This window comes from Maylandia zebra, linkage group LG8, assembly GCF_041146795.1.
Source record: "Maylandia zebra isolate NMK-2024a linkage group LG8, Mzebra_GT3a, whole genome shotgun sequence".
In the NCBI taxonomy this organism is placed as follows: Eukaryota; Metazoa; Chordata; class Actinopteri; order Cichliformes; family Cichlidae; genus Maylandia; species Maylandia zebra.
In genome coordinates this window covers 13,258,626-13,286,519 of record NC_135174.1, presented here as the reverse complement: position 1 = coordinate 13,286,519, position 27,894 = coordinate 13,258,626, and the positions used below count along the sequence as shown (strand labels likewise).

The 27,894-nt window shown below is 40.5% G+C and overlaps 2 protein-coding genes across 4 annotated transcripts; one reads left to right on the top strand and one right to left on the bottom strand.

The window, feature by feature from the left end:
• The first annotated feature begins 2 nt into the window (after positions 1–2).
• On the top strand, positions 3–27,566 carry ift140 (intraflagellar transport 140 homolog (Chlamydomonas)). 3 transcript variants are annotated; one of them, XM_004562505.4, is made up of 31 exons: positions 3–145; positions 561–724; positions 808–1,029; positions 1,847–1,968; positions 2,052–2,182; positions 2,677–2,852; positions 3,021–3,112; positions 3,189–3,295; positions 3,419–3,561; positions 3,827–4,030; positions 4,135–4,207; positions 4,303–4,394; positions 4,512–4,639; positions 4,741–4,858; positions 4,977–5,098; positions 5,197–5,323; positions 5,403–5,534; positions 5,691–5,726; positions 6,066–6,298; positions 23,235–23,412; positions 23,778–23,968; positions 24,080–24,175; positions 24,255–24,387; positions 24,582–24,722; positions 24,844–24,972; positions 25,121–25,303; positions 25,395–25,598; positions 25,782–25,994; positions 26,170–26,336; positions 26,482–26,623; positions 26,784–27,566. In XM_004562505.4, the coding sequence occupies exons 2-31, from the start codon at positions 578–580 to the stop codon at positions 26,961–26,963; spliced, it is 4,362 nt and encodes a 1,453-aa protein (XP_004562562.1). In that variant the 5' UTR covers positions 3–145; positions 561–577; the 3' UTR covers positions 26,964–27,566. The 3 variants fall into 3 exon arrangements, with proteins under 3 accessions (XP_004562562.1, XP_004562563.1, XP_076743510.1); XM_004562506.4 differs by lacking the exon at positions 5,691–5,726; XM_076887395.1 differs by lacking the exon at positions 808–1,029 and having other exon boundaries at positions 561–742.
• On the bottom strand, positions 11,802–22,237 carry tmem204 (transmembrane protein 204). Its single transcript, XM_004562504.6, has 3 exons — positions 20,985–22,237; positions 18,757–18,912; positions 11,802–13,125 (listed from the first exon to the last, which is right to left on the bottom strand). The coding sequence occupies exons 1-3, from the start codon at positions 21,262–21,264 to the stop codon at positions 12,881–12,883; spliced, it is 681 nt and encodes a 226-aa protein (XP_004562561.1). The 5' UTR covers positions 21,265–22,237; the 3' UTR covers positions 11,802–12,880.
• Positions 27,567–27,894: the final 328 nt, after the last annotated feature.

Sequence of the window (27,894 nt, the reverse complement as noted above, 5' to 3'; positions counted from 1 at the left end):
GTAAGGTTGTCAGGGGCAACTGGGAGAGACGCTTTACGCTCACACCAGAGGCTACGCGACAACACTGGAAGTAACTGTCGATGTCTGAAGCCCTTTTCAGTCTCTACAGATAAGTTGGCGTCACTTTAGAAGAAAGTGAGCTGAGGTGGGTTTCGACAAGATGACTGACTTCGTTGAACGTTAGCGAGGGCCAGCCATAAATGCTAACTTTGACTAGCTTATCTGGCTTAGCTAATGTTAGCTGCTAGTTGAAGCTATTTTGGATTTATCGTCTTTCCAGTGATGCTGCTATCTCCTGTAATGCTACAGTATCAGCCGGTTTTGTCAAGTATTACGGTGAACTTATAGCTTCACTTAGGTCTGCATTGTTTACTGTCTGCATGTATCCATTAATGAACTAGCCATGTCAACTCCAAAAAAACTAAAACAAACACACAGCAACCTAAAGCAGAGAATGATACTTGACTCTACATTTTAGGGCTAACTTGTAATTTTTTTTCCAAAGCTTAACAAACAGAGGAATCCATCTTTTGTCTTTTGTCTCTCTTTTTTTAATATAGAGAAGTACACGGGAGATATGGCGGTCTATTTTGATCACCGCATTGAGGCTCCTGATAGCAGTGATGTACCCTTTCAGTTGACCTGGCACTCAAGTCTTCCTATATTGGCTGTGGCCTCAAGCAGTCCTGCCACCGGTGGAAAAGTAGACCTGTATCTGCAGCAGGTAACCTCGGACATAAAAGTATGTAACATTTCTCTCATATTGACACACACAAATATCGTCACACCTATCTGGTTCATGTTCAGGGGGAGTATGTGGAGAGCTGCCATGTAGTTCGTCCTCACCAGCCCACAGGGCTGCGCTGGCATCCAACAAAGCCAGTTTTAGCGGTAGGCTGGGATAATGGAGAAGTAGTGCTGCTGACACACCCCCCTGGAGATCAAACAGTCTTGCCCGGTGTACATACAACCACCATCAAACTGCTGGAGTGGAGCAGCTTTGGCAGCCGCTTGGTAACTGGTGATGAGGTGAGTTTTTTGCAATAACGTCCTGGCATATATTATTATGTAATATAATAATATATGCCAGGACGTTATTGTCTTTTACATGCTGATGTTTTCATGAATGATGGATCAGTTTTAATAAGATATAATCACTTATTTTTTCTGGGTATGCACTCACTGTAAAATGATGGACTTATTTAAAAATGGCCTGATAACCCTTTCCAGATTGATCGAAGCAACAATTGCTTCCCTGAGATTGTTACCGACATGGCGTGAACACAGACTGGAAACTACCTAACCTTTGTTTTTCAAAGTGTGTACAGCATACCTTTAGTGTCATTTTTTTACCGCAGAAGATTGTTTTGTTTTTTTTAATCTGAAGTGGACATTGAAAAAAGTCATACATCCTTTTATCTCATTGTGTTTGAATAATTGTAATTCCTTCTACTGGGATCTCAGCCAGAAGTCCATCTTTCACCTCCAGCTCATTTAAATCTCAGCTGCCAGACTTATAACAAATTCAAAGAAATAAATCATCATTCTCCTCCTCACAACCTTTTGGGTATACGATACATGGGTACAAGCCTTACATGTTACAGATTTGGTCACTTTTTATGAACCAAGTCACTGCCTGCATTCTGCACATCAGACACTCTTAGCTGTCTGTGCAGCCTGGCTCAATGCAAAAAGAAAACAAACCGTTTCATGTTTTAACTCTTTGAACTTTTCTTTTGTGTTTTTAACTAAGATTTTATTGTGTTCTTTAACACACTTTGTAACTGTTTTGAAAGTGCTAGGCAAATTAACTGTTAACTATTACTGTTATTATTGTTATTGACAGTCTGGAGCTTTGGCAGTATGGAAGGTGGATGCGAGAGGGAGACTTCATGGAAACCACCTTGTAAAACATGAATACAAGAAACCTTTAACTTGCTGCATCTTCAGACCGTCCACACCTGGAGAGTAAGCAGCCTTCGAAGTCCCATATCAAGTGGAAGAGTATGACATTTTTTTAATCAAATACTATTTTTTGTATTTTATTATAGTGATGTGGCAATGCTAGCTCGAGCATCTGTGAGAGGAGATGAGCGTGCGCTGGACAAGTTTAGCTGGAAGGGGGCACCTCTGAAGATGGGGCCACAGGAGGGACTTGGATTCTTTATCTGCACTGCAGATGGTAGGAGTTTGTGATTCCTGTTGGAGTTTGGAAAATTAAATCATTTGTTATTTTCAATGCATTTGACCATACTTTCTTTAAGACACAATTTGTTTTTTCATTGCCTTGTATAATTTTGTCTGAGGCCAGCAGTCTTCTGCAGTCACAGCCCTCAATGTATAAAGGCTGTTTATTTTATTTGTTTGTTCTGTAAATTGCATTGATGATACTTTGCTTTATTTTTGAACAGTTACGAAGAACAGTATGAGAAAAGTATTCATGGTTTTAGAAAGTCTGATTAATCCAGCAGACTTGTTGAAAATTATATCAAAAGTGTATTTTGCCTCTGTGAAGCAGTAATCCTGTGGGAGTCTCCAGAAAGGGGAAAATACAACAAGCTATAATGCTATTGATCCAGAATCCAGTCTGATCTTTAATAAATATGAACACTTTGTGGTTTGAGCTGTCAGATATTCCACTTATTTCATCTTTAATCCCATGTCTTATGCATATAGGTAAAGTCCATAGTGTGGATGAGTATTGTAAGACGAGTGTCCTTCTCAGTGTGGAGGGCTCCATCAAGAAACTTCTCTACATTGAGAAGACAGAGGCCCTCGCAGTGATCACAGAGAACCTCATGCTGTCACAGTATGCTCTCGGACCTGAGGGTGGAGCACAGGAGATTATGAAGGTATACAGAAAGATTTTTTTAAAAATATATATTAACCAGTAATATCAACATGAATGATCAATCTCAGTTACTTTAATTATTAATATACTTGAATATGTGTGCCCTTTTTATATTCTGTGCCAGGACTAAAGATCAGTGTGGAGTAATGCGTGACTTTTTTTGTGACAGGGTAAGTTGAGCAGCAAATCCGGGCAGAATGTAGACGTTGTGTGGACAGAAGATGGCCTCCTCATCACTGCATCCGGGGAGCAGGTCATCAGGTCAGTATATACACACTGAGAAAAAAAACATGTAAATTTCAAACTTGAGTAATAATGTCCCTGTTGAATATTTTAGGCTGTGGGATCTGGAAAGAGATGACAACTATGTTTTGTCTCTTGATGAGACTCTGGGATATGAGAGGGGAGAGATGATCAACTGTGTTTCATACTGTGCAGGCAAAGGTAAAAGTTTTCACAGAATTGTAAATGAAAAGAAGCTTTTTCTTTCCCATCACCATATTCCTGAATGTTTCCAAATGCATAGGTTAAAAAAAAACTATTTTTTAAAAATTCTGCAACACTCAGAAATCCTAGCAGCTGGCACCACCAATGGACGCATAGCAATGTGGAGGATGGTGGTGCAGTCGGGTAGCAGTAGAGGTGACACTAAGCCCCAGTGGAAACTGCAGACACCAACAGAAATTGGAGGAAATGTCACTCAGCTACAGGTAATGTCTTGACCAGCATTAGTACATTACTTTCGTTCCATCCATGTTCTACCACTCCAGGTCTATCCCAGATGTCATGCCAATGAAGAGTCATCAGTTAAACTAACCAGTACAGTACTCTGAACAGATACTTTGTCTTCCTCCCACAATCCAAACATGCATGGGTTAGGGGTGTTTCGATTACATTACATAATTTTTTTAATGATTATGTCACAAACCATCTGTAGTGTTCTGTTTAGAAATTCCACTTTGATCTATCCTTCAGTGGGGCTCCAACCTGAATCTCCTGGCGGCAAACAATTCAAACACAGTTCTGATCCTCTGTGAGCATGTGATGTCAGCCCACTTCAGCCACCAGGTGGCAGCAGTGCAGCTTTCCCCAACACAGCTCAACATCACTCAGTTCCACACAGGTCTGCACTTTTCTCTGCAGTCTGACATACATGTCAGAGGGGTGTGTGTTACTAAGGTAAGGGTAGAGATGAAGGCTTTCACAAAGTATTCCTGTTGGTGACAAGCAGAAGTTTAAACTGCTGTCATGTCAACATAACTTTCTTTTTGTCACACTGTCAGGACTCAGTGACGGTCTGGAATGGCAAGCAGGTCACTGTGTATGAGCTTTCAGGGACAAGTCTGCGCAATACAGGTACAGCACTCACTGAAAAAACAGTAAACAGCGCGGTTTCCACCTTTAATTTCACCACATCTGCTTTCTCTGCCTTACGTCTTTCTAATTCCCAGGATCATTTCCTTGTGATTCGCACGTGGTGGCTGTACACGGCGAGAATCTTTACACTGTAGAACCAAACCGGGTACAAATCCGCACACCTCAGGTCTGTTTGCCTCATATATTTATATAAACACAAATATGAGACAGCTTATCAGCTGACGTTAAGTCAGAGTGGATTTTAAAGAATGTAAACATATTTGATCTTGGGTATTGCTTTCAGGGCACAGTGAAGCAGCTTTTAACCTTCTCCAAGGCAGAGGGAAACCCTGTACTACTCAATGTGCGCCAGTCCTATCTGGTGGTGGGCACAGACACGGCAAACATCAGAGTGTTCGACCTCTCCAGAAGGTTGGCATTCACGTGGATGTTATCCTGGTTAAAACAATTTAAAAAGAAGCCTCTGTGCTTTTTTTATTGAATCTTTATCAACATGTTCTTTGTCCTTATAGAGATGCCAAAGCTCACTGCAGCACCAAGAACCTAGCTGACCAGATTCCCAATCTGGGAGCACTAAGGTCAGTTAAATGTAATGCTAATGGGAGCCAAGTCAGCATCCTAATCTCTCAGGTGAGTGTACTGTGAGCACATCAAACCTTGCTTCTATTTCATATTGGAAATGTAATGTCTTTATATCAAACTGTGCATATTTAACTTAAATGAACTGTGCGAGATTATTTCCTCTCAGGTGAATGGGCGACCTGATCACAAAGTGTACTTTTATGATGTTGAGATGGACACTGTGACACACTTTGACTTCTTCACTGGCAGACCTTCTAGTGGTATCTCACAGGAAGAAGAAAGTGAAAAGTAACCAAAGTAGCTTTCGTCTGTTTTTATTGTGTTCGTGCATATTACCTTTTCCCCCCTTTGATTACATACTGTGCTCACTCTGTTCTGTTTTCCAGGCAGCAGTGGTCGCTCAGCGGTCACTCTCCTGTGTCTCATTTTTGGGATGAGAGTGAACCTCGTCTTTTTGTCTGCGAGACTGTGCCAGTCAGCTCTGAATCCATATTAAATAGTTCCTTGGATATGGTAAAGACCACTCCTAAACACTGTAATATAGTAATAACTAAGGGGTAGTTAAAAAGTATGATGGCTTCCTTTCACTTAGGTGGATGTGTTGGTGGTGACCCTCTTCTGCACACAGGAGCATGGGCTCCTCCTGCAGGACTGCTCCCCTAGACCTCCAGGCATGCAGGCGCTCCTCGCTCTGGATGTGCCCTACTATTATTATAGCTGCAAGGTGAGGACTGAGCCTGTGTGTGTTCTCCATTTAGCTGGGGTGATCCACATATAAATCTGTTGCTTAATTTTTTTGTGTCATGTATCATGTGTCTTTTTATTTATGCTTGTCATTATTCTTATGTGCAACTCTGTGTTTGGTCCAATACACCCCCAGCTATTATTTCGGAGGGGTGATGTATTTCTGCCTGAAGTAAGTGTCTGCTCTGTACGGTTCGTTCAGAAAGCCTCAGTTTTCTTTGTTGTGCTGTGATTGTGTGTGCCTTGCGTTCCATATAAGAAAACATGAAAACTCCAGCCAGCACAAGTGCATCTGTGGAATATCTACAACTCTAATTGTGCACAGCTAAAAAAACACTTAATAAGTACGGTAGACATGTTTTGTGATCCCTCCTACTCAGTCTCTAATGCTCATTGTTCCCCTTTGTATTTCACATTTATTTTATTTTTAAGTTCTCACTTCACAACATGCTTATTACGAGTGGGTCTGAATCATGTGGGTGCTGATCTTACTGCTACATATTTTTACCAGCCAGGTGAGAAGGATCAAGGGTTAATAGAGGTTTCGGCATCGTCATACCGAACCCAGCCAACGACAGGGACGCCCTCCCAGGTCCCTCATATGGTGTCCCGGAAAGCTCTTAGAGACTTTGTAGGTCTGGAGAACTGTGAGAAGGCCACTCGTGACGCCATGCTCAACTTCAGCTTCTACCTGACTATCGGTGACATGGATGAAGCCTTTAAGTCTATAAAGCTCATCAAGAGGTATGTTTACATCACAGATGCATGTGTCTTTCTCAGTGGTATTTGCTAATAGAGGAGGCATGGAGCATGGTATTTGCTTCTGTTTGATAACCGTCATCACATCCCCACCAATCCACTAATTGTTTCCACAGGGGCTTTAGTTCAAAGACAAAGCACACAGCACACAGGGGGTAGCATTGTTAACACAACCTTGACAGTTCTTGGAATGCTTTCCAATGCTCTGCAGTGGGAGAGCTACAACCAACTGTTGATTTTCATTTAATCTCATTTTACTCAGCACCTTTGACTGTTAAGGTCAAACTCTTACAATAGCTCTGTAACCTTTAGTGTGCTATGCTCTCTTAAAGTCTCATGAAGAAACTGTCCCTGCTTTTTCAATATTTTCAAAATTTGTCTTGCCTCTAAAAACATACAGGGTATAAAGGATGGATGTAGGTGTCTGTGTCATTACCTGTTGGTAGGTGCTGCCTGGTTATGAGCTGAGAGTTTTCATCGTCACCATTTTGGCGTTTTATAACCTTACATGACAGTTGAGAGGTGGATCTGACTGTCAAGCACACCGCACTCTCATTCGTTAACAACTTGTGATCGTCAAGTCATTGGCCAATGAGCATGCACAGGTCAATCTTTCTTTCTGACTCTAATGATAAGTATAATTTACAAAATGAGCTTAATGTTTTATTCAGTATGACCTGAGTTGCTAAAAGCAGAGTATTTATTGATGTCCACAGAAACCACGGGAGCATATCAAAATTATTTGAAAATTCTGACTCAGTAACTAAAAATTACTTTATTTATTCAGAAGTTTGAGTTACTTTTGAGATACTTAACCTGAAATTTGGCTTGAAAAAAGTTTTTTTCAATTGGGTTTCTATCGTTGGTCCTTGCTGACAATTACAATAAATAGAGGTTTAAAGTACATTAGCCTTAATTTTTCAGTCCCAGAAACGACGTCCATCATTAATACTGTTAGTCCTAAGCAATGAGAGCCTTTGTAATTAAACACCTGGCAACGAAAAGTGATGACACACCAATGATCTTTCAATTTGAAATCTCTATATGGATCCTTTAAAATAACTCACTGTACATAAATTAGATTAAAAACACAGGACATGATTAAGGGTTTTTTGTGTGTCTCTGTTGAGGGAAGGAACTCTTCAGTGTGTATATGTGTGACTGTTTCTGTTAGTGTGCGGGTGTGTTCTGAGGGGATGTACTTTTCTAAACATTAAATCTCACACACACACACACACACACACACACACACACACACACACACACACACACACACACACACACGTTCGAGGTCCCCCTGCCAGTTTGGTCCAAAGCGAGTGCCCCTTTTCCATTCTTACAAACATTAAATCAGGTCACTAAAAGGATGTGTGTGTTAGTTCCTGCAAGTGTGTGTGCGTCTTTGAGAAATTTATGTGATATCAGCGATGATCTGATATTATCTTTAGGGGAGTACGTGATCCAGGGAACAATTCTGCTGTAGCGTTGCTTTCGCACGTACAAACATTACCCAAATGGGAAAATAGCATAAAAACAAACAAATGGGAAAACAGCTTACACCATTGGCCGGATATTCCAAACTGTTTAATAGGCATGATGACAGGTTTACTTGGTTCCTCATTGAAGGCTATTTTTACTGCTGCGCATATTTTTTTTTGAAGATTTGTATTGTGTATGATTCCCGCATATCTCCACCCACAGAATTATGCATTTCCTGCAGTACTAACCTGTATCTTCAGGGACTTGTCTCTATGATGCAGGTCTGAATTAACAAAGGGTCTCATATTTAAATCTGACTCTAGCTCGTGAACCAGAATTCATTCAGATGTAGTAGATTTATTTTGAGGAAATATCTGGTGGAAACACTAGAGGCAATATGCCTGTTTGACATGTGTGCATTAAAAGGTGAGATCACCTGAGTCACAGCTGCATCAATGTGCACTATAAAAGGCCCTTCCTCCCTCTGATAATGAAACCCACAGTATCCACGGATGAGATATAAAACATGTAACACACTTTGAAGGTGATGTTGTCAGTATCAAAGTTCCTCCTGCCGTTAAAAGCAGTGTGTCACATCCAGGTTGGGATGTCTTACTCAGTGCACACTGTGCTGCTTCCTCTCATTCACATTGTCCTTGACTTTTAAGTGACATGCTGCTACAAGATTATCTTCCCACACTTATGCAAGCAGTCTGTTACAGTCTTTTTCTTTTGAATTTATTCTTTAGAGCCAAACTTTCCTTGGAATTAAATGACTCAAGAAGGTGTTCAGGCTGAGACTGGTGTGATACATTTGACCCTCATGACCCCCATTTAAGCCAGTTGTCACTGGAAAGAATGAGCTAATTTTAGTTGTTCTTCCCTGTGAGGTTTTCATTCTCCAAGGAACTGATATCGTCATTCAGTACTTTTTGTACCATCCTTTGATGCTTCAGGCTAGAGTCAAGTTCCTTATTATAATAGTACAACTGGAAGTTACTCTGAGACTAGGTTGTTTTGGATTTGCTGAGATATAACTGCTGGACATGGTTTCGGGGTTCAACAGCTGTGATGCAGCTGTACGCGTATAGTACTATGAGAAAGTGCCCCCCCCCCTTTATCTTAGTTTTTTCTATATTTGTCACAATTACATGTTTTAGTTCATTCATTAGACAAAGATAACCTGAGTAAATATAAAATGCTGCTTTAAAATGGTGGTTTAATATTTTAAGGGACAAAAACTTTCCAAACTTACCCAATGACCTGTGAAGAGGTAATTTCCCCCTAAACCTAATAACTGTGCCACCCTTGGCAGCAAGAACTGCAATCGGGCATTTGGAGAAACTGGCAAAAAGTGCTTCACATCGCTGGGGAGGAATTTTGGCCCACTCTTTGCAAAACTATTTTTAATTCATATTGGAGGCTTTTTAACCATGAACAGCCTGTTTAAGGTCAGGCTAAAGCATCTCAATTAGATTTAAGTTTGATTAGGCCAAAACCTTCATTTTGATTTTTGTGAGCTGTTTAGAGGAGTGACGCACCAGGACTTGCTGGTGTGTTTTGGATCATTGTCCTGCTGCATTACCAGAGTGAGCTTGATTTTTGTGTGATGAACTGATGACGGACATTCTCCTTCTGGATTATCTGGTCGAGAGCATGGTACTATCGTCACACTACCACCTCCATATTTGACTATTAGTATGAGATTCTTTGTGTTAGTTTTACGTCAGCAGTCTCTTTCTTATTGTTGAATAATGAACTCTCACCTTAACCAAAGCAAGTGACCCTCGCAGTTTTTTAGATGTTGTTCTGGGTTCCTTTGTGACCTCCTGGATGAGTCGTAATTTTGGCATACCGGCCGCTACTGGGAAGGTTCACCTCTGTTTCAACTTTTCTCCATTTGTGGATAATTCAATTCAATTTTATTTTATTTATATAGCACCAAATCACAACAAAAGTCGCCTCAAGGCGCTTCATAGATACAGAGAAAAACCCAACAATCATATGACCCCCTATGAGCAAGCACTTTGGCGACAGTGGGAAGGAAAAACTCCCTTTTAACAGGAAGAAACCTCCGGCAGAACCAGGCACAGGGAGGGGCGGCCATCTGCTGCGACCGGTTGGGGTGAGAGAAGGACGACAGGATAATGGCTCTCACTGTGGTTCACTGGAGTGCAAGAGCCTTATAAAATGTCTTTGTAACCTGTTCCAGAAAGATAGATGTCAAGTACTTTGTTTCTCAGCTGTTTCCTTAGATTGTGACATGATGTGTTGCTTTTAGATTTATTAACATATTTGACTTTGTCAGACATGCTCTGTTTAAGTGATTTCTTGATCCAGCAGGCCTGGCAGTAATCAGGTCTGGGTGTGGGTAGTGAAATAGTTCATTCATGATTAACAAGGAAGGCACACAGAGCCAGGAGGGTTTGGATATTTTTTTTACCTTAATAAATGAAACCATCACTGAAATCTTTTTCTAGATTTAAAATTTGTTTGATGACCTGAAACATGTGAATGTGCAAATGAATGTGAGTGCGAATGGTTGTTTGTTTGTCCCTATGTGTTAGCCTTGCGACAGACTGGCGACCTGTCCAGGGTGTACCCCGCCTCTCGCCCTATGACAGCTGGGATAGGCTCCAGCGCCCCCCGCGACCCTGAAAAGGATAAGCGGAAGTGAATGGATGGATGGATGGACCTGAAACATGTAGGTGTCACAACTGTGCAAAAATAAAAACCCACACTTTTTCACAGCATGTTGGTCTGATGACTCAAACAAGCTCTCCTCCACACAGTCCTTATTCATAAAGTGCTTTACAACAGCGGTCCCCAACCCCCGGGCCTCGGACCGGTACTGGTCCGTGAGTCGTTTGGTACCGGGCCGCGAGAGTTGAGGCTCAGGTGTGAAATGTATGGTTTTCAGGGTTTTTATCGGTTTTCAGCGTTATTTTGTTATTGTTTTTATCGTTAACTTTTTTTCCTGGGTCTTTTCACGTGTGTTATGAATAAATCTTATTTTTTTGTGATACCGGTACTGGTTTTATTTTGTTGTATTTATCCGCGACACCTTAAAGGCCGGTCCGTGAAAATATTGTCGGGCATAAACCGGTCCGTGGTGCAAAAAAGGTTGGGGACCGCTACTTTACAAAATCAAACATTACAGCTCACTGCTGGATTTTCCCTTTTGAGTGCAGTTAGCCAAACAGCAAACAGCCACTTACTACTAAAGAGACAGTTTCTTAACATAAAACACATTTTTTCTGCCAGGAGCAGCACAAAAGTGATCCCTTAAACTGGTTTTTAGTTTTAGTGTCCTTATTTTCCTCCGAGTTATCGATTCTGTCACTAGTTAGCTAACATAAACTAATATAGGGCTATTTGCTGCAACCAACCAACCACATTCCTTACTAACAGAAGATGACGCTAAACATGTTTTTAAAACTTTGACTTTAAACACTTATTTCTTAAATCCAGCTTCACAGACAGTGTTCTATGTCAGTTTTTGAGAGCAGGGCTCAGTGATGTAAATTAGCCTTTAAATGTGTAGCGTTTCATGTCCTCTTTAAATCAAATCTGTTTTGGAAGCAGCCATCTTGGATCAAATATTGAGGAATACAGAGGAATAAAAATAAAAATCCTGTAAAGAATCAGCAGGCAAATCCAATTTAAAAAAGAAATAAAGTTTGTTGACTTTGCCCCAAAATTGTTTTTTTTTTCTCTCAACACAGTGACATGATTGGCTAATGTGTTTCACATTAAGATAATTAATCAGCTCTTTGGGAGCATGGGCAGGACAACTGTCATCTTTAGTTTTTCTTCAACACATTTCTGTCCCACTTCTCCTCTTAATGTAATTTCTGGTTAAATGTTATGAGAAGACAACTGCTGATAAAGAATTTCCAGTTGATAAATGGTTAAAGTCACTAGAAAAATGGTAATTCATTAAAATAAACTTTTAATGAATGAGCCTTTGTCATGATGTTGGGCACCAAGCAGCAAAGACAACAACCACTGCTTGATTATACTTACCAATAAATTTATTGAATTTACATGATATACATGGTATATTATTATTTTAATGTGGAAGTCCCACAAATAACCTGGGTTTTTTTGCAGAAATATGATATGGTCATTACTACTACTTATGATAGCGCTATGGTATTGTTTTTTATATATATTATATTAATTTAGGTATCGAGTATGTACCAAAGCAAGGAGAGAATCATAAAGGAAGCATCATGAAAAATGAACTTAACTGAACAAGTTGCAGTACATCGGCAAAATAGCTACTAACAATTGAAAAAAAACTATTCCACAATTATCCATACACATTGTTTAGTGGGTTATTTGTCTTTTATCTTTTTTAAATTTTCTTGCTTCAAAGTATTCTTGGAACATTATAATATATCCTCGTGTTCTTCTTTCATTTGTTCAAAATGCCATCTCTCACTGGCTATAAAAAAAAATTAAATATTGTCACTGATTTGGCAAAGCACGGCCCAAAAGCTAACTGAAGACTCTTCAGCTTTTATCCTGGCATGTTCCCTACATGTAACATATATAATTATTATGTGCATAACATTTTTTAATAAACTTTAAACTAGTGAACACAAATATGAGGTATTCTAGTATTATAATTTCAACATCTTTCATTTTCTCAAATTTATGATTGTGCAGGAGACCATTTCATAAATGCACCATTAATAAAATATGTCAAGTTCCAGCTTGATCTTTTCATATGAATTATGTTTTATGAAAGACAGTCCTAATCCAAATTCTTTACTTAACAGATTACTCTGGCTTGAATACATGATTGAATCATGCAGGATTTGAATTTCCCTGGAACGTTAGGGCTGCTTTATACATTAACTTTAGTTAAAAATGTGAAAACTGTGCACTAAATAGCAAAATATTTATCATATCTCTATTGTTGGAATGGGAGAAATAGAATACGATTGCAAGCGTATGTTAGTCCAGCTGTTGTGGGAGCACAGGAGCGTCGTCTTCTTTTGAGAGTCCCATTACTGTCACGTAGCTGGAGTTAAACATGAAGGGTCCTGTCACTGGCGTGTCATGTGAGATCTCCTGAGTTCAACAAGGCGACTCCACATAGTCATTGTCCAGACGTGGGTGAAAAGGTGACGCTAGTGAGGGACTGATGATTATAACTCGAGGTGCAAGGCAGTCATCACGGCGGTGTAAAATGTTCCAGATGAGCATAGCCGCAGCCATAGTGGCCAGCAGGCAAGCTGCTATGTCCATATAGCAGGAGTAGGAAAGGTGGGTGTTGGGCCCGATCTTATAGAAGGTCACAAGTCCAATAACCAGAACAAAACCTGCAACGGAGCAGAGAGAGAAAAATCAGTCAGCTGTTATTTACCAATATCAGGATCCAGTGAAATACAATTTGTGCTTTTTCTTATTTTAAATTATGAGGTGCTCTTCTATTCAAGCTGCATCTTGTTTCACACTGGAAAAACAGACAAGGTCATGTTTCATCTTGACATAATTACTGAGAGACTCAGAGTGCAAACCATGTTTGGTGAAATGAAGCGTTTACAGGAATGCTAGCAACTCCTGTGCACATTCAAACCAGGTGATCGAGGTCAGCATGACCATGAGCTGGCAATGTTGTGTTGTACCAGATGAGACTTTTGACAATTAATTGTAAGGTTGAGACAGAGTCTCTGGGATCGTTTTAAGACATTTTAGTTACAACAGTTAATAAAATGAAACCTGCAGTGGTAGAAGAATCCCATTCTCTCAAATTTGGAAATGTATTGGTAAGTTGAAGCATTAAGATTTCCTTTCACTGGAACTGGCCAACCCAAGAAAAACAACAGTTACGATTTTTGTTTTTTACCTTTGATATTTAGAAGCCCAAGTGAAAGAGACTGCTTGGCCTAATGTACAACTGAAGTCTCTCTGTGGCTTTTAAAATCCCACATACTGACACTTAGACCCCATCACTGTAGTCACTGTATTGCTCAGGAAGGCCAGAGCTATGTGCGCAGCCTTTGATTTGGGAAATCTGTTTCCTCTGAGGAAGAACTTCAGAAATCTCAAGATTAAAGTTCTCAATAGCAGAAAAATATCAGAGCATGACTACAGGCTTGGAAAAGCCTTTGAGATGTTTTATCTCCTGCTGTCTTTGATTCACAGGAGCTTGACTGAAGCAAAGAGGAATTCCTGCTTGCATGCGAAGTTATAAAGCCTTAGTCTTTAGTTTCATGCTGTTCCTTTGATCTTTATTTGGTTGTATCAACATTTTTCACTGTCTCCATGGCCGCTGTTGTCCTACTTCTTTACAGTTAGGTACAGTGTGTCTTAAAGCAACACTTCTTGGGGTTTTCCTCATTCAATGCCTTCAAGTGTGCTCTGGAGCCATTATATAGTTCAACAATGCTACATGTCTAAAAAACCTGCCTCATCCACAGTGGTATAAATACAGGGACCAAAAATAATCACTGGAAATAGGGATGTTAGTGCATTAGGATATGAATCATTCGGTTTCCTGAAGCAGTCAGTGGCACCAATGAGGGAAGTTCATTTATATTTCTTTCTCTACCTCCACTGTAAGATGGTTGTCATTGTTTTAAATGAGGATGTGGATAATTGTGTCTGTATATCAATATGTGTCCACTACACTGTGTATGTAAGAATGTAACTGTTTGCTCATGTCTGTTCATGTTTAACCTGTCTGGCTCCTTATCCAAGAAAATGAATAATCTCCTCTCCAGCTTCCAGCCAGGGTGGGCTGTGTGAACCTCTTTTCTGGCAGGGACTTATCTCTCAAGCTTCCTTCCCCTGCTTCCTCTTTCCATCCTTCCTTCCTCGCCTCCTTGCCACACCCTGAGCTCCGAGGTTAATACATTTACTGGACATCTGACACAATGTGTCACAGAGAAAATCTTAATGAGTCTTGCTGCTATGTGACTGGTTCTTGGAAATTCCTTTGGCCCTGCATCTTCCTTTTAGCTAGTAGTGACCTACTGAAGTTGTCATGATGTCTTGCTTCTCACCAGGAATCTATTGAGCCACAGACTTTAAGACACAAATGTGACTTATTTTGGAGCCAGGTTTAAAATCAGTGAACGGATCGTACAAATTCACTAATCACCTGCTTCTTAGTGGGATGTGATCTGCAGTGGTGACATTTGTCACGTTAGAGCCGTGTCCATTCAGAAAACACATTCCAGAGTTGTCTCACGGGGTGAAAAGACCACTATTGTGCTTTCAGTCTGGACCAGCCAGTGTTGCTGAGATATGGCTCTATGCAGCTTAATATTGTTATTCCACACACTCACACTCTACTTGCAGTTGTAAAGCATTTTGGCACGTCCGAAAATGAAAACATTCCAGTGAAAGGGAGCGATGGGCAAAAATACCTCCATTCATTCAGAAGCGAGCCCCATTCAGTGACTCAGTGGGGGAGGGCTGAAATGGGAGTGGGGAATGAATGAATGGTAGAGGCCTGCATAACTATCTACACTCAGATGATTTGGTCTTCTTTGGGATTTTTCAGCCTTTATTTCCAGGAATTATGGCTCAGTCACTTCATTATTATTGAATCTGATGGTTATTTTTAGAATTGATTAATTGTTTATTTGTCCAACTGTCCAAACCTCCAAAAATGCTCCAAACTGGATGGCATTTTTATTATTCATGTTACTCTTGTGGTTTTAGGGATGGCACTGTTAGTCTGTTGTTCGTTTAGTTGGGCTACCGCTGTGGCCCAGATTAACGTGCTGTGCAAAAGTGTTGAGCCACCATCATTTCTTTATATTTTCCGATGGAAATAGGTGCAGTTATTTATTGAACCACGTACCAATATACATGGAAATGCAGTATATAAGGTAAAAACAGAATTTGCTTTCCAGATGGTATTGTATGATGGATCAAAATGGGACTTTTCTGTGTGCATTTCAAACCATGAGAGATCCTCCACCGTGTTTAGCAGATGGAAATATAAACCCATCCATCCATCCATCCATCCATCATCATTCTCTCCTGCTTATCCTTATTAGAGTTGTGGGGGGCTGGAGCCTATTCTAACGACCCAAAATTTAAATTTTGGATACATCACTCTATCAGACCTGTTTCTACTGATTTCCAGCTCAGTTCTTGTGTATTTTGGCAAAAGCCATCAATTTATTCCTTTCCCTTCCTTCCCTTCCACTGGCACCATTGAGGTGTCACTGCTGTTCATGAGGCTTCAGTAAACAGTAGATGGATCATCTGAAGGGCCAGATGCAATTCTCATGGTCCTGTTTCAGGTCTTTTCTGAAAGTTTTTCTTTTATCTGTTCAGACCATGATTTCCAGATGCTGTTCATCTGCTGTCGATGGGCCACTTCTTCTTTTGTCTTCTGTTTGTCCAGTTTTCACAAATCTTTAAAGACTCACCATGCTAAAATACGCCAAGTTTTAAACCTTTAGCACTTTGAGAATCGCCCTATTAGTGCAAAAGTATTATTTTATGCCCGTTAAACAATCAAACAAAATGGTCTGGTGCAAGGACTGAAGTAAAAATGAGTGGAAGGCAGACAATGTCTGAAGAAAAACTTCAGCTTCAGAAAGCATGGAGAACTTTTGCTGAAGACCACTTTAATAAATGACCAGAAAGCCTGGCTTGAAATAAGAGGTGGCCCAAGTTTTTTTTTCATAGTGCTTTAATACAATAAACATTGGATGTATTTTCAAGAAATTTGGTTGAGACGGCCAAGCTTAGGATGGTGTAGGATTAATGTTGCTGACTTATATCTAATGACTCTTGACTTACATGTGCAACTACCCCACCCATTAGATCAAAGTTTACTCTCATCTAGTGACACATCTATGCAGTATTCAGGAAGTACACATTTTTCCCAAGTGACTGGTGGGTACTTGGAGGTTGCTGACAAGTCTTTAGGCCGGTGTGACTGGAGCTTTAGACTTCTAGTTTGTCTAAAGAACAAGCCTTGTTTGTGACCTTGAGAAACATCTTGCTGTTATCCATACAAAAAAAGGCTTAAAGAAATGTGCCTTTTTTTATTTTGAATTTATATTTCATAGGATAATATTTGGAAGTCATATCATTTTCTAATATGTGAAAACATCTGCCGAGCCTAGAACAGATAGGTCTGTTTGGTCTGGATTGATCTGTTAAAATAATGCTGTTCTGCCTTTAAGACATATTTATTGCATGTCACAGAGTTTTCACGTAGCAAATATTAGTGGATAGTTGCTTTGATACACGTGTTACGTGTATGTGGATATGGGAGTGTATTTTAAAAACATCAGAAAATAATATGAAGTGAATAATATGAAATGATGAAGAAAATAATATAAGTGTAGCAGTTGTTGAGTTTATTTTTATGTATGTAATAAACTCAAACAGAAGATTTCTATCAGCTGGAAGTAGCAAGTTAACTTCAGCTCCAGTCGTCAAAATTCGAATGTTTAGTCTGTTTTTTTCTTAGTTTTGGTAGTTTTATCTGCTGTCCATGTGTTAAAGATGTTCTCTGGAGCAATCTGTCTTTAAGAAAACAAAGGAGCTCAGTATATACAAGCGACACTTGTCATCTGATTTTTTTTTCTTGTGTCGTGTCCTATGAACGACTATGAACTGATAAACTTCTAAGGTCAAGATTACATTTTGATAATAACCTTTTTGTGTCAGAAGAGTAAAATTGGAAGATCAGATTTTTCCAGAGAGTGTTATTTTTTTTAATGTCAGGGAAGTAGGTGTGTGCTGTAAATTTCTTTTTAGAATGCCAAATCTATTATGCTGCTGCCTTTGGTAATCGTTCTTTTGTGAGATGAGCTCTTGGCCACTGAGGTGTTCCTCGTGTTGTTGTCTAATATAGGAAAATGCAGTAATACTGGGTGGGCCTCAATCCTCTCACCAAGGTCTTTAGATAAAAGCCATCAGCCCTGCTGGAATTTGTCCTGAATAGACTAAAGATAAAGAGGAGATTCTTTACTTGCAACTACTCTTAGACACTTTGTAAACAGACATAAAAGCTAGGCCAGTGTATCTAGAGTGAGGCAAGTCCCACCCTGCTGTCATGAGTACCAAAGGACATTTCTTCACCGAAGCTCACTATAAACAGACAATCACGCCACAACACACTCTTAACATACACAAGCATATATGCACATATTCCCTCCTGTCAGTGCACACACAAACACACAGTCCCCGTCGAAAACTGTCTTTCCCGTTAATTCCCCCCTCCCCTCTTTTTCCTTCTTCAGCTCAGGGGTTTGCATAACAGGTAGTTACAGACATTTCCTCGTCCTGAGCAGGGATATCCTGGCGCCCGACAGTCGCTCCCTGGCTCACTGCAGCTTTGGTCCATGGATTTTGGACTAGGACTAAATTTAAACCCACAGCAGACCCCCTTCATGCTGCTCAGAAACCAAGCAGCTGAGTGACCGCAGCGCACAACACACTTCCTCAGCAGGGGCACCGGGACAAGTCAATACTAGGGGACACTTAATGTCGATAGTAGAGGATGGATGGATGGATGGAGGGATCGACAATGGATAGATGCTAGTTAATTCCAATTGCAGTTAATCCTGAGGATAGTACAGGTTCTATCTTCCTCTCGTTTTCGAAATTTTGACTGAATTGATGGAGAGTCTTATCAAGTCAGATTTTGTTTCCGCTATTGTGACCACTTTTCATTTAAATATGGATGAGTATCCACATTTAGTAAAAATATGGTCTATGATGCATTATTTTTTTTTAAATTAGGGTTTACTTTTTCTTAGGTAGACCTAAAGGATGAGATTTGCTAGTGTCTTAAGTTTTTCACAGTAACTTCCTGCAGCATTTGAGGCTTAGAAGTCGATCTTCAGTATTGGAAAGTTGCCCAGTGCAGGTCCAGCTGTGATTACAGCCCAATTTTATGGCACTAAATTTTGGATTTGGTTAAATCTTTGCAAATGGCAAAACACTTAAAAAGAGGGGATGCTGGTACTTACTGGTTAGTTGGAAAAGTGCAGCGATGGCTTCTTCCCACCACTGGGATTCGTGTGAGATGAAGGGCAACTTCATCAGGCCTAGAAGGAAGATCAGCTGACCTGCAGTCAGGGCCACTGTCGCTATCAGGTTACATGCTCGCATCATGTTAAACTGCACTTGAAGGACAAGAAGAAAAAGTTGTGTCATATTTCTGGCACTGTGATGTAAAAGGGTCAAATATACACATGAAAAACTAAATGGCAATAATAGTTTTTAAAGGATAGCTTTATTATATGTCTGAATTTTTGAAGGCACCATAAAACCAATTTACTAATTTATTTAAAATGTACCCACGGTTTCTAAAAAAAAAAAATCTAGTGCAAAAACAACACAGAACATAGAGGCCACCTCTTCTTCTGAAACACTGAAGGACTTTTGAACTGTGGAGTATAACTCATCTACTTTTGAAAGTAAATATAGGATTTCAGCTTCACAGTGGTTCAGAGCTGGTTTGTCTTGTTTCAGTTTTTTTTATGTGTGTGTGTGTGTGTGTGTGTGTGTGTGTGTGTGTGTGTGTGTGTGTGTGTGTGTGTGTGTGTGTGTGTGTGTGTGTGTGTGAAGGCAGGAATGCTCAGGACTCTTTTCCTCTGGAGAACTGCAGTTATACTTGCAGAATTGTAATTACGTGCAGAATGTGGTTTGGCATTGTCTTGCTGAAAAAGACAAAACCTTCCCAGAAGCAAACGCTGCCCTGATGGCAGCATACGCAAGTATCCAGACATTCTGCACTTTGCCAGTGCCTTGTGTACTACTCCATCCCTATACCATCACAGATGCTTTGGAACTGAGCTGGATGGATCTTGTCTATAGCCTGCTGGACAGACTGTCCATGACTCTATCTATCTCATATAAGATCATTCCCAGAAAAGGCAGCTGTGTTTCTCAGTCTTGTTTATACATATTAATATATTTTTTGTGTGTTTGTTTTACTGGTTGATGTGACTCAGGGGATACAGCTGATCATTCCCTGATCTGAAGGTAAATAAACCTGTTCTTAGATAGTGCTTTTCTACTCTATTTGAGCACTAAAAGTGCTTTGTACAGCATGTCTCATTCACCCATTCACACAGTACCTTTTTCTTCATCTAACTGCTTTCTATCTAAGATTTACACACACACGCACACTGATCACGCCAAGGATAGCAAAGCATCCATACTTATGAACCATCATCCTTTCAATTAGTAGATGACCTGCTCTACCTCCTGAGCCACAACAACCCCTGAAACATCCATCTACAGATTTCCCTTGAAGACATTCATGTATTCATACAGTCCAGTAGATACATTAAGTGGTCAGTTAGAGTGTAAAACCTCTACATGAATACCAGTTCATGTTCAATTTATGTTTGCGTGTTAGAGCTTGAACTTTTATTTGTGGATGCAAAAACTGTGTTCACTTTGATTTTAGAAGTATGTAGATTTCTCCAGATTATCTGAGTCTTTTATTTATGGCAGTTTATACCGCAGATGATGAAATCATGCAAGGATAAAACTCCTATATTGGCTGAGATTTTCTGAAATTGTCGAGGTTTCTATGTTATGTTATGTTTTTTGAAGTTTTGTGGGGGGAGGAGTTCTGTTCTTTTGTGACCTATATTCCAGTTTTTTTGTTTTTTTTGGAAACAGGGTTATAAAATACACTTCCAGCACAGGAGCATTGACACGATTACTATTTTTTCATGAATGGTAAGTCACTTCTGCCATTAGTTGGCAGCGCTGCCCAGTGACCAGTAAAGCTGGCCAATGGATTTCCAGCATTTCCCAGACTTGTTCTTGAATGACAGTTTGGAGCTTATTATTAGAAGCATATAAATCCATTGTAGCATTGACTTTGACTGAAAAATGTAGCTGTTTTATGGAGTACATGCTACAGATTTTTGGATGGTTGAATACATTGGATAAACTTGGAAGTTAGGAGCTTGGATTTAATTCATGGATGTCAATTTTACCCCAACAGTGAAATTCTTCAGAGGTGTGTTTTCATATGAAAACGAACAAAACTGACTACTATATAAAACTCTGCAGTACAGCGATATCTGCAGCATTAAGTGTATTTCTTTTATTTATAAGGATGTACCAATGTATCAGTCAGCAAGTTTAACAAGACAAAGGTTAGACACTTTTTTTAAAGCAGACATAAGCATGCTGTGATGTCGAATGTAAAATCTAAAGTAAAGTTAAAACTTACATTTGACAGTGCTACGGGATTCTTGGTAGCCTGCATACTCAGAGCCCCAACCAATGCTTTCACATTGCTTCTGTGTGCCTTGCCCCCTTCTGTCAGCCTGGAGGTCGTCACGGCCCCTCTCCCCGCCGTTGGGGCACATCTTCCATAGTCCCACACTGCGCTTTCGGCCGTCCTCCAGAGCCTGCAGAACCCAGCTGGGTGTGACGGCTGCCACATTATTTAGGACCAGGGACAGCAGGGCTACGGCCACCGCTGCTACCACCAGCCTCTGCAAGGCCATGTGATGCCCGGCACCTGCCACCTCTCCCCCTCCGTCGTGCCCCTGCTCCGAGTCCTGTTCGAGCTCAGTGGGCTGCCAGCTCCCTCGCCTCTCCTCTGGGCCAGGAGCACTAGCAGTGCTCTGGGCCCCCTGGCTACTCTCCACCTCCTCCACCACCACCTTCTTCTTTCAGCTATTAGCTAGTGTCGTCCCAGCTCACCCAGATCACCTCTGGGTGATTTGGCAAGAGTTTTGTTTTAGGGCTTAGCTAAAGGACATCTCCATTCATCCTCATTCAGGAGTCGGTTGTCGTTGCAGCAGATCCTCAGCCCTCCTCCTCAGACAGCAGTGTGGGTACGTCGGGATTGATCCAACTGGCACCTAGGTCCATTCCACTGGCTCCGGCTGACTGCAGCTTGACTCTTGGATCTCAGTCCTTGCTTGTACTTTTATCTTCTGCTTTTCCACCCTCCAGTGCTCTGTTTAATGCACTTTTCAGACTTCTGGGTTTGCAGTTGGTTTATTTAGGTGTGCAGTAGATCGACTTTCCTTTTCTTCTTCTCAGAAATGACACATTTCTTCCAGAAAAGTACAGATGACAAAAGTAGATTCTTCGGAGAGCGTTGCTAGGAGCTGACTCGTAGGTGGCTTTGCTTTGACTACCCAAGACTGTCTCTCAACTTGAAGAGCCCCTGCTGCCTGCCTGGAACAAGAAGTCCTCTAGCCCACCCCCTTTTGCCTCCTTCTATCTTTCCCCCCTCTCACTCTCTCTTTTTCTCTGTTGCTCACTCGCGCACACACGGTTTCTCTGCAAATGTTTGCGGTCAGAGTTGAAATGCAGGGGAGTTGCAGTTCATCATAATCCGAGGAATCACTTAGCAGCTGTAGCAAGCACTGAACAAACAGCTCCCTCCTTCATGATCACTTTAAATATGAGCCCGTGTTTGTGCCAGTGCGTTCATGTGACAGAATGTCCAAAAGACCCCCTCTTAGACGTCACTGTTCGGTATATTCTTTTGTCTGGAGACCAGGGGGCGTTTGCTAAAGTCTCCACTCTCATGTACAACAAACATAGTGACTGCCACAGTCGGCCAGCAACAGGATGTGTTTCCTGAGAGGAAAAGAGGATGGGAAGAGAGGCCAAATGTAGACCTGTTTCTTCTCTTGTCTTTCCTTTTCTGGCTCTCTAAATCTGGCCACTCAGAGTAATGTGAACATGATTTTTTACTCAACATTTTTAAATAACCCAGATTTTTCCCTCCCTCTGTTTTGTTTTCTATTACCATAAACAGTAAGACTTTGGCTGCCACCTATTACTATTGCTTTTTTTCACTTTGTCTCACTTCTTATAGCAAGGCCCCTAAAGATTTGGGGTATTTCCTGTTGCCTAACTTTAATAAACAGCCCACATCTGTATCAGCTAAAGCAAGGAGGAGGGAGGGGATGGAAATAGAGACCAGATGGCTGTGGAATCTTATATTTGGAATTGAAACTGAACTGGGGGATGGGGTGTGTGTAAAAGACTTGATTTACGTCAGAGAAAAGGAAAAAAGAAAAGGAAAGATAAAGAATGACCTCTGTTTTGAGTTTAAAATCCTCTTCTCCATCTTAAAATGTAATAATTTCTAGGTTATGCTTTTATCAGTAAACAGGATTGTTTGATGGACATTCATTATCATTGTTTGATATTGGAATGATACTACACCACTAAAAGTCTGACCCTAGTGACATAAAAGCATTTAAAGCCTTAAGTCAGGTTTGTCCCCATATTCACATGCATTCAGTCTAACTATCAAATATAAGCTTAAATGGAACCAGACATAAGTGGAAAATATTAAATACCTACCAACTTTTAATTTTTTTCTATGTATATATTTACTTATTTGTGTATGTGTGTATAACTGATCTTACTGTTGAATACTAAAATGCCAAGGCAGTGAGCCACACACACATCATCCTTGCAAACAAGCCATTTCTCCTTTCTCTTGTAGTAAAGCGGTGTGGGAAAACATGGCACGGATGTGTGTGAAAACCCGCCGGCTGGATGTGGCACGCGTGTGCCTTGGGAATATGGGAAATGCCAGGGCAGCAAAAGCACTAAAGGAGGCGGAGGCTGAGCCTGAACCAGAAACCCAAGTTGCGATGTTGGCCATTCAGCTGGGCATGCTGGTGAGATATTAAAGAATCTTTTTATTTTCGCCCCAGACTATAAGAAAGAATTGCAAAAAGGGTTATTCCTCTGTATTTGGGTTCAGGTTGCAACTTAATGTGAAAACTCCATAAGAGAAAAGATTACATTTCATTTAAAAAGACAAGATAACTTTAAAAAAAGGAACTTGAGTTTATAAAATCATTCTAGAAGATAATTTTAGTCATTTTTAAAACAAAAAAACCTGCGATCCAGCTCACAGAAATGCCACATGCTTTGGCTACAAATAACACATCCTTCCTTTAAGTTGTACCACGCACAGACTAAGGGACTTTCCGGGCCAAAAGCATTTATCTTTCCATCATCTTTTCCTGTCTTCCAACAGGAGGATGCAGAAAATTTGTACAAAAGCTGTCAGCGCTACGACCTGCTGAACAATTTCTATCAGGCTTCTGGTAAATGGCAGCAGGCTTTGGAGACAGCTGAAGTTCATGATCGCATCCACCTGCGCGCCACGTACTACAGTTATGCCAAATACCTGGAATCCATGGGCGACAAGACACTGGCCCTCACTTAGTAAGGAAAACAAAAGCTCATTTATTATTTGGTCAGTAATGTAGTCGTGTGTGTCAGAACAACTATACAATAGGAACAAAGTGTGACTGATTGTTATCCTTTTTGTTACAGCTATGAGAAATCAGACACACACAGAGTTGAAGTGCCCAGAATGCTCCAGGACGACACGTCATCTCTAGAGATTTATGTTAACAAAATGAAAGACAAGTAAGTCCCGGCTCTCCCTTTATGGTTAAAAACATCTGAAATGCTTTTAAACACCAGGCCTTCCATATGTATAACTCAGGAGCATCTATAAGTGGTGGGCCCAGTACCTGGAGAGCCAGGCAGACCTGGATTCTGCACTGCATTTCTACGAGTGTGCTCAGGATTATCTTTCCCTCGTTCGAATCTTCTGCTACAGGGGGGACATTCAGAAGGTGACTCAGTTTTTAAACTTGTAATTTTAAAGAATTTGATCTTGAAGAGTTGAGTTTACTGATTTATATATAGTGTCTTGTGTACTTAGGAAACATGTATAGGCTTGTACCACTGTAAGCCACTGTAAACAGTATTGTTATTCTGACTAATTTACATTCTTCTTTTATATGATAACATTTTTGAAATTTCCTAGGCGTCAGAGATAGCCAACAATACGGGAGACAGAGCAGCTTCTTACCACCTGGCCAGGCATTACGAGGGACATGATATTAAACAAGCTGTTCACTTCTACACACGAGCCCAGGCCTACAATAATGCTATACGACTTTGTAAAGTAAGGGTTTTTCAGCAGCCTCAGTTAGAAATATATATCTATATATAAAGCAAGACTTTTTTTCTTTTTTTTGTTTGCTTTCTTTTTTCCCATCGTTGTTTTCTTGTGTTTCTCTGATCAGGAGAACGGCCTGGATGACCAGCTGATGAACCTGGCCCTGCTCAGTAACCCAGAGGACATGATGGAGGCTGCGTGTTACTACGAGGAGAAAGGCTCCCATTTGGATCGTGCTGTTGCGCTTTACCACAAGGTGTGTTTTTTTTCCTTTCCAGTGAATGGATTGATGCATTATAAATCGTTCCACAAGGGGGGGTGGTGGTATTGTTAAATACATTTAAAGTAAGCAATGTGAAGTAGATTTTCAACTGTGGCTATATTTATTCATTTCTTTCTTATAGGCTGGCTATGTGTCCAGAGCTCTAGAGCTGGCCTTTGCCACCGAGCAGTTTGGTGCTCTTGAGATGATCGCAGAGGATCTCAATGAGAGCTCAGACCCAGCCCTCCTGGCTCGCTGCTCTGACTTCTTCAGCACACATTCCAAGTATGAGAAGTCAGTGGAGTTACTGGTAGCAGCCAAGAAGGTACCGCTGCGACACAGCATCACCTGTCTGCTCGTAAATCCATTCATATGTGCTAACTCCTGCTTTTGTGTCTCCACATTTGTGTACCCAGTACCACCAAGCCCTGGAACTGTGCGTGACGCAGAACCTAACGATCACAGAGGATTTGGCCGAGAGAATGACTGTACCTGATTCGAAGGATATGTCCGAAGAGGCCCGCAAGGAGCTGCTGGAGAGGATCGCTGACTGTTGCATGCGGCAGGGCAATTACCATCTGGCCACTAAGAAATACACACAGGCTGGCAACAAACTCAAGGTAATTATCAGATGTGCTATACACTCATTAGGAATTCTGTGCATAGGATGTATCTTGCCTGATACATATGCAACACCTAATGTGTCTCCTTGAGGGAAAAAAAAAGTATGCGTCATGCTGTTACACTGGAAACGAAATAATTGTGACTCTAAAAACTTAAATTATTTTGTTTCTTCTTAACAGGCAATGAGGGCGCTCCTGAAGTCAGGCGACACAGAGAAAATTGTTTTCTTTGCCAATGTTAGTCGTCAGAAAGAGCTTTTCATCTTGGCCGCCAACTATCTCCAATCTCTAGACTGGCGTAAAGATCCAGATATCTTAAAAACAATTATTGGTTTCTACACTAAAGGCAGGGCACCGGACCTGCTTGCTGGCTTCTATGAAGCTTGTGCTCAGGTGAGCAAAATATCAGTTCATTTGGCCGGTTTGTTTTGACGTTTATATTGAATTATATAATTGGAACAAAAAAAACAAAAAAGCTTGCCTCAGTATCAGAGCACATCAAGCAAAATACAATTTATAGATAAATCTTGATGATTCAATAAAAAGTTATTTTGTTATCATTTAAAAGGTGGAGATTGATGATTACCAGAACTATGAAAAGGCTCTGGATGCTCTGACTGAGGCATCAAAGTGTCTCTCAAAAGCAAAGGACGCTTCAAGCGGACAACAGGAAGTGCGACTGGCTGATCTGCAGCACAAGATCACCTTAATCAGGAAGTTTGTCCACATACGCAGGTACGAATATGAACTCATTTTCATTATTTCAGTTTTACCGTAAGTTTTAGTTTTCATCATAGAACGGGTCGTTTTTGATGGATGTTTCGTTATTGCGCGGGTCAACCTGTCTGCGAAGCTTTGAGCTCATCACATTTGTCTACAGTTTGTACATCGAGGATGCCAGCGAGGCGGTGCAGCTGTGTGAAACCCTGCTGGAGGAGCCAGAGCTGGACCCTGCTGTGAGGATTGGAGATGTGTTTGGTTTCCTTATCGAGCACCACTGTCAGCAAGGCAACTTCCAATTGGTGACTGTCTTCTTTTTCTAGATTTTTCAATAGGTCAGATTACACTAATCACATTAATGTAGGGCTGTAATGACTCATCATGTAACTCAATTTAAAAAAACAAATCCTTGGTGCTACTTTCTAAATTTTTCTATTTGTGTCCTTTGTAATTCTTTTCCAGGCCAATCGTAAACTGGAGCAGCTCCAAAAGCTGTTGCCATCCCAGAATGTTAGCTACTACATCAGCCAGGCCAGCCTAGTGGCCCTGCAGAAAGAGCTTGGTATACCTATGGATCGCAGTGACAAGATACACATCTCAAAGGAGGAAGATGAAGTGGAGGAGGATTTAAACATGTTTTAACCCAGTAAAACTATATCAAATATATCTGCACTTTTTCAGACCGGAAATAACTGTGGAGTTAGTTTTGTCCGAAACAACTTACATGGGAGATATGAGGGTTGCCAAAGTCACATTATGTGGACTGAGCACAGCATCTGTTTGCATTCAAAGGCACTCGATTATCAGATATTGAATGAGTACTGTGGAAAACACGAAAACTAAAACGTTTGTGTGTGTGTGAGCTGCAAAACATCAAAAACCTACACAAGATACTGCAATATGGAGTTAATGTATATGACAAACTTGGCCGAGGTTGCAACATTCTCCAAAATGCTGAATATAATGAACATTGAACCTCTATCCTCTGCAAAGGGAAATCATGTAATGCAGCTGTTTTATTCTTAAATTTAAATCCTAGGTTTAACCTTTTTCCAGCAGCTTTTGTGAACGCAGAACGCCTTTGAGCTAAACTTGGCTCTGAATGATGTTATAGATTTATCTCTGTGGCTTTATGAACGACTGTTTTTACAGGGATTGATTTATTCCTCATGTCTGACTGTGGTTTACACACATTTGGTACAATTTATTTTCATATTCAGCTGATGTATTAAATGTAAATATCTTCTCAGTGTCTTGACTCATCTCTGTAAAGCCTTTTGGAGCTATTTTTGATAACACGAGGCCACGTCTAGCAGTATCATAGACTGTGAATTAATTGCATTGTTCTTATACATTGTAAAGTTCCCATTAAAACATCAAATAAAATGAGATGGAAATCATAGTTTTTGTTTTAGCTAGATATGCAAAAAAGCTCACTGCACACTGACTGAGGTGTAAAGCTGTTTTTTGTGTTGCAAGTGCTGCTGGAGTTCTAACCTTTTCAGACTTTTTTAAGTATCAAGGTGTAGCAGAAACCTCGACTGTGCTTCTATTTTTTTCAATTATCATGATC

Excerpts from the sequence above, each read along its gene's own strand:
- ift140 (XM_004562505.4), top strand. The coding sequence starts at position 578 with ATGGCGGTCTATTTTGATCACCGCATTGAGGCTCCTGATAGCAGTGAT. Across the intron at positions 5,324-5,402 it reads TAAATAGTTCCTTGGATATG|GTGGATGTGTTGGTGGTGAC; the intron begins GTAAAGACCACT and ends CCTTTCACTTAG. Across the intron at positions 6,299-23,234 it reads TCTATAAAGCTCATCAAGAG|TAAAGCGGTGTGGGAAAACA; the intron begins GTATGTTTACAT and ends TTTCTCTTGTAG.
- tmem204 (XM_004562504.6), bottom strand. The coding sequence starts at position 21,264 with ATGGCCTTGCAGAGGCTGGTGGTAGCAGCGGTGGCCGTAGCCCTGCTG. Across the intron at positions 18,913-20,984 it reads ATCCCGTAGCACTGTCAAAT|TGCAGTTTAACATGATGCGA; the intron begins GTAAGTTTTAAC and ends TTGTCCTTCAAG. Across the intron at positions 13,126-18,756 it reads TGCACTTTTCCAACTAACCA|GTTTTGTTCTGGTTATTGGA; the intron begins GTAAGTACCAGC and ends GCTCCGTTGCAG.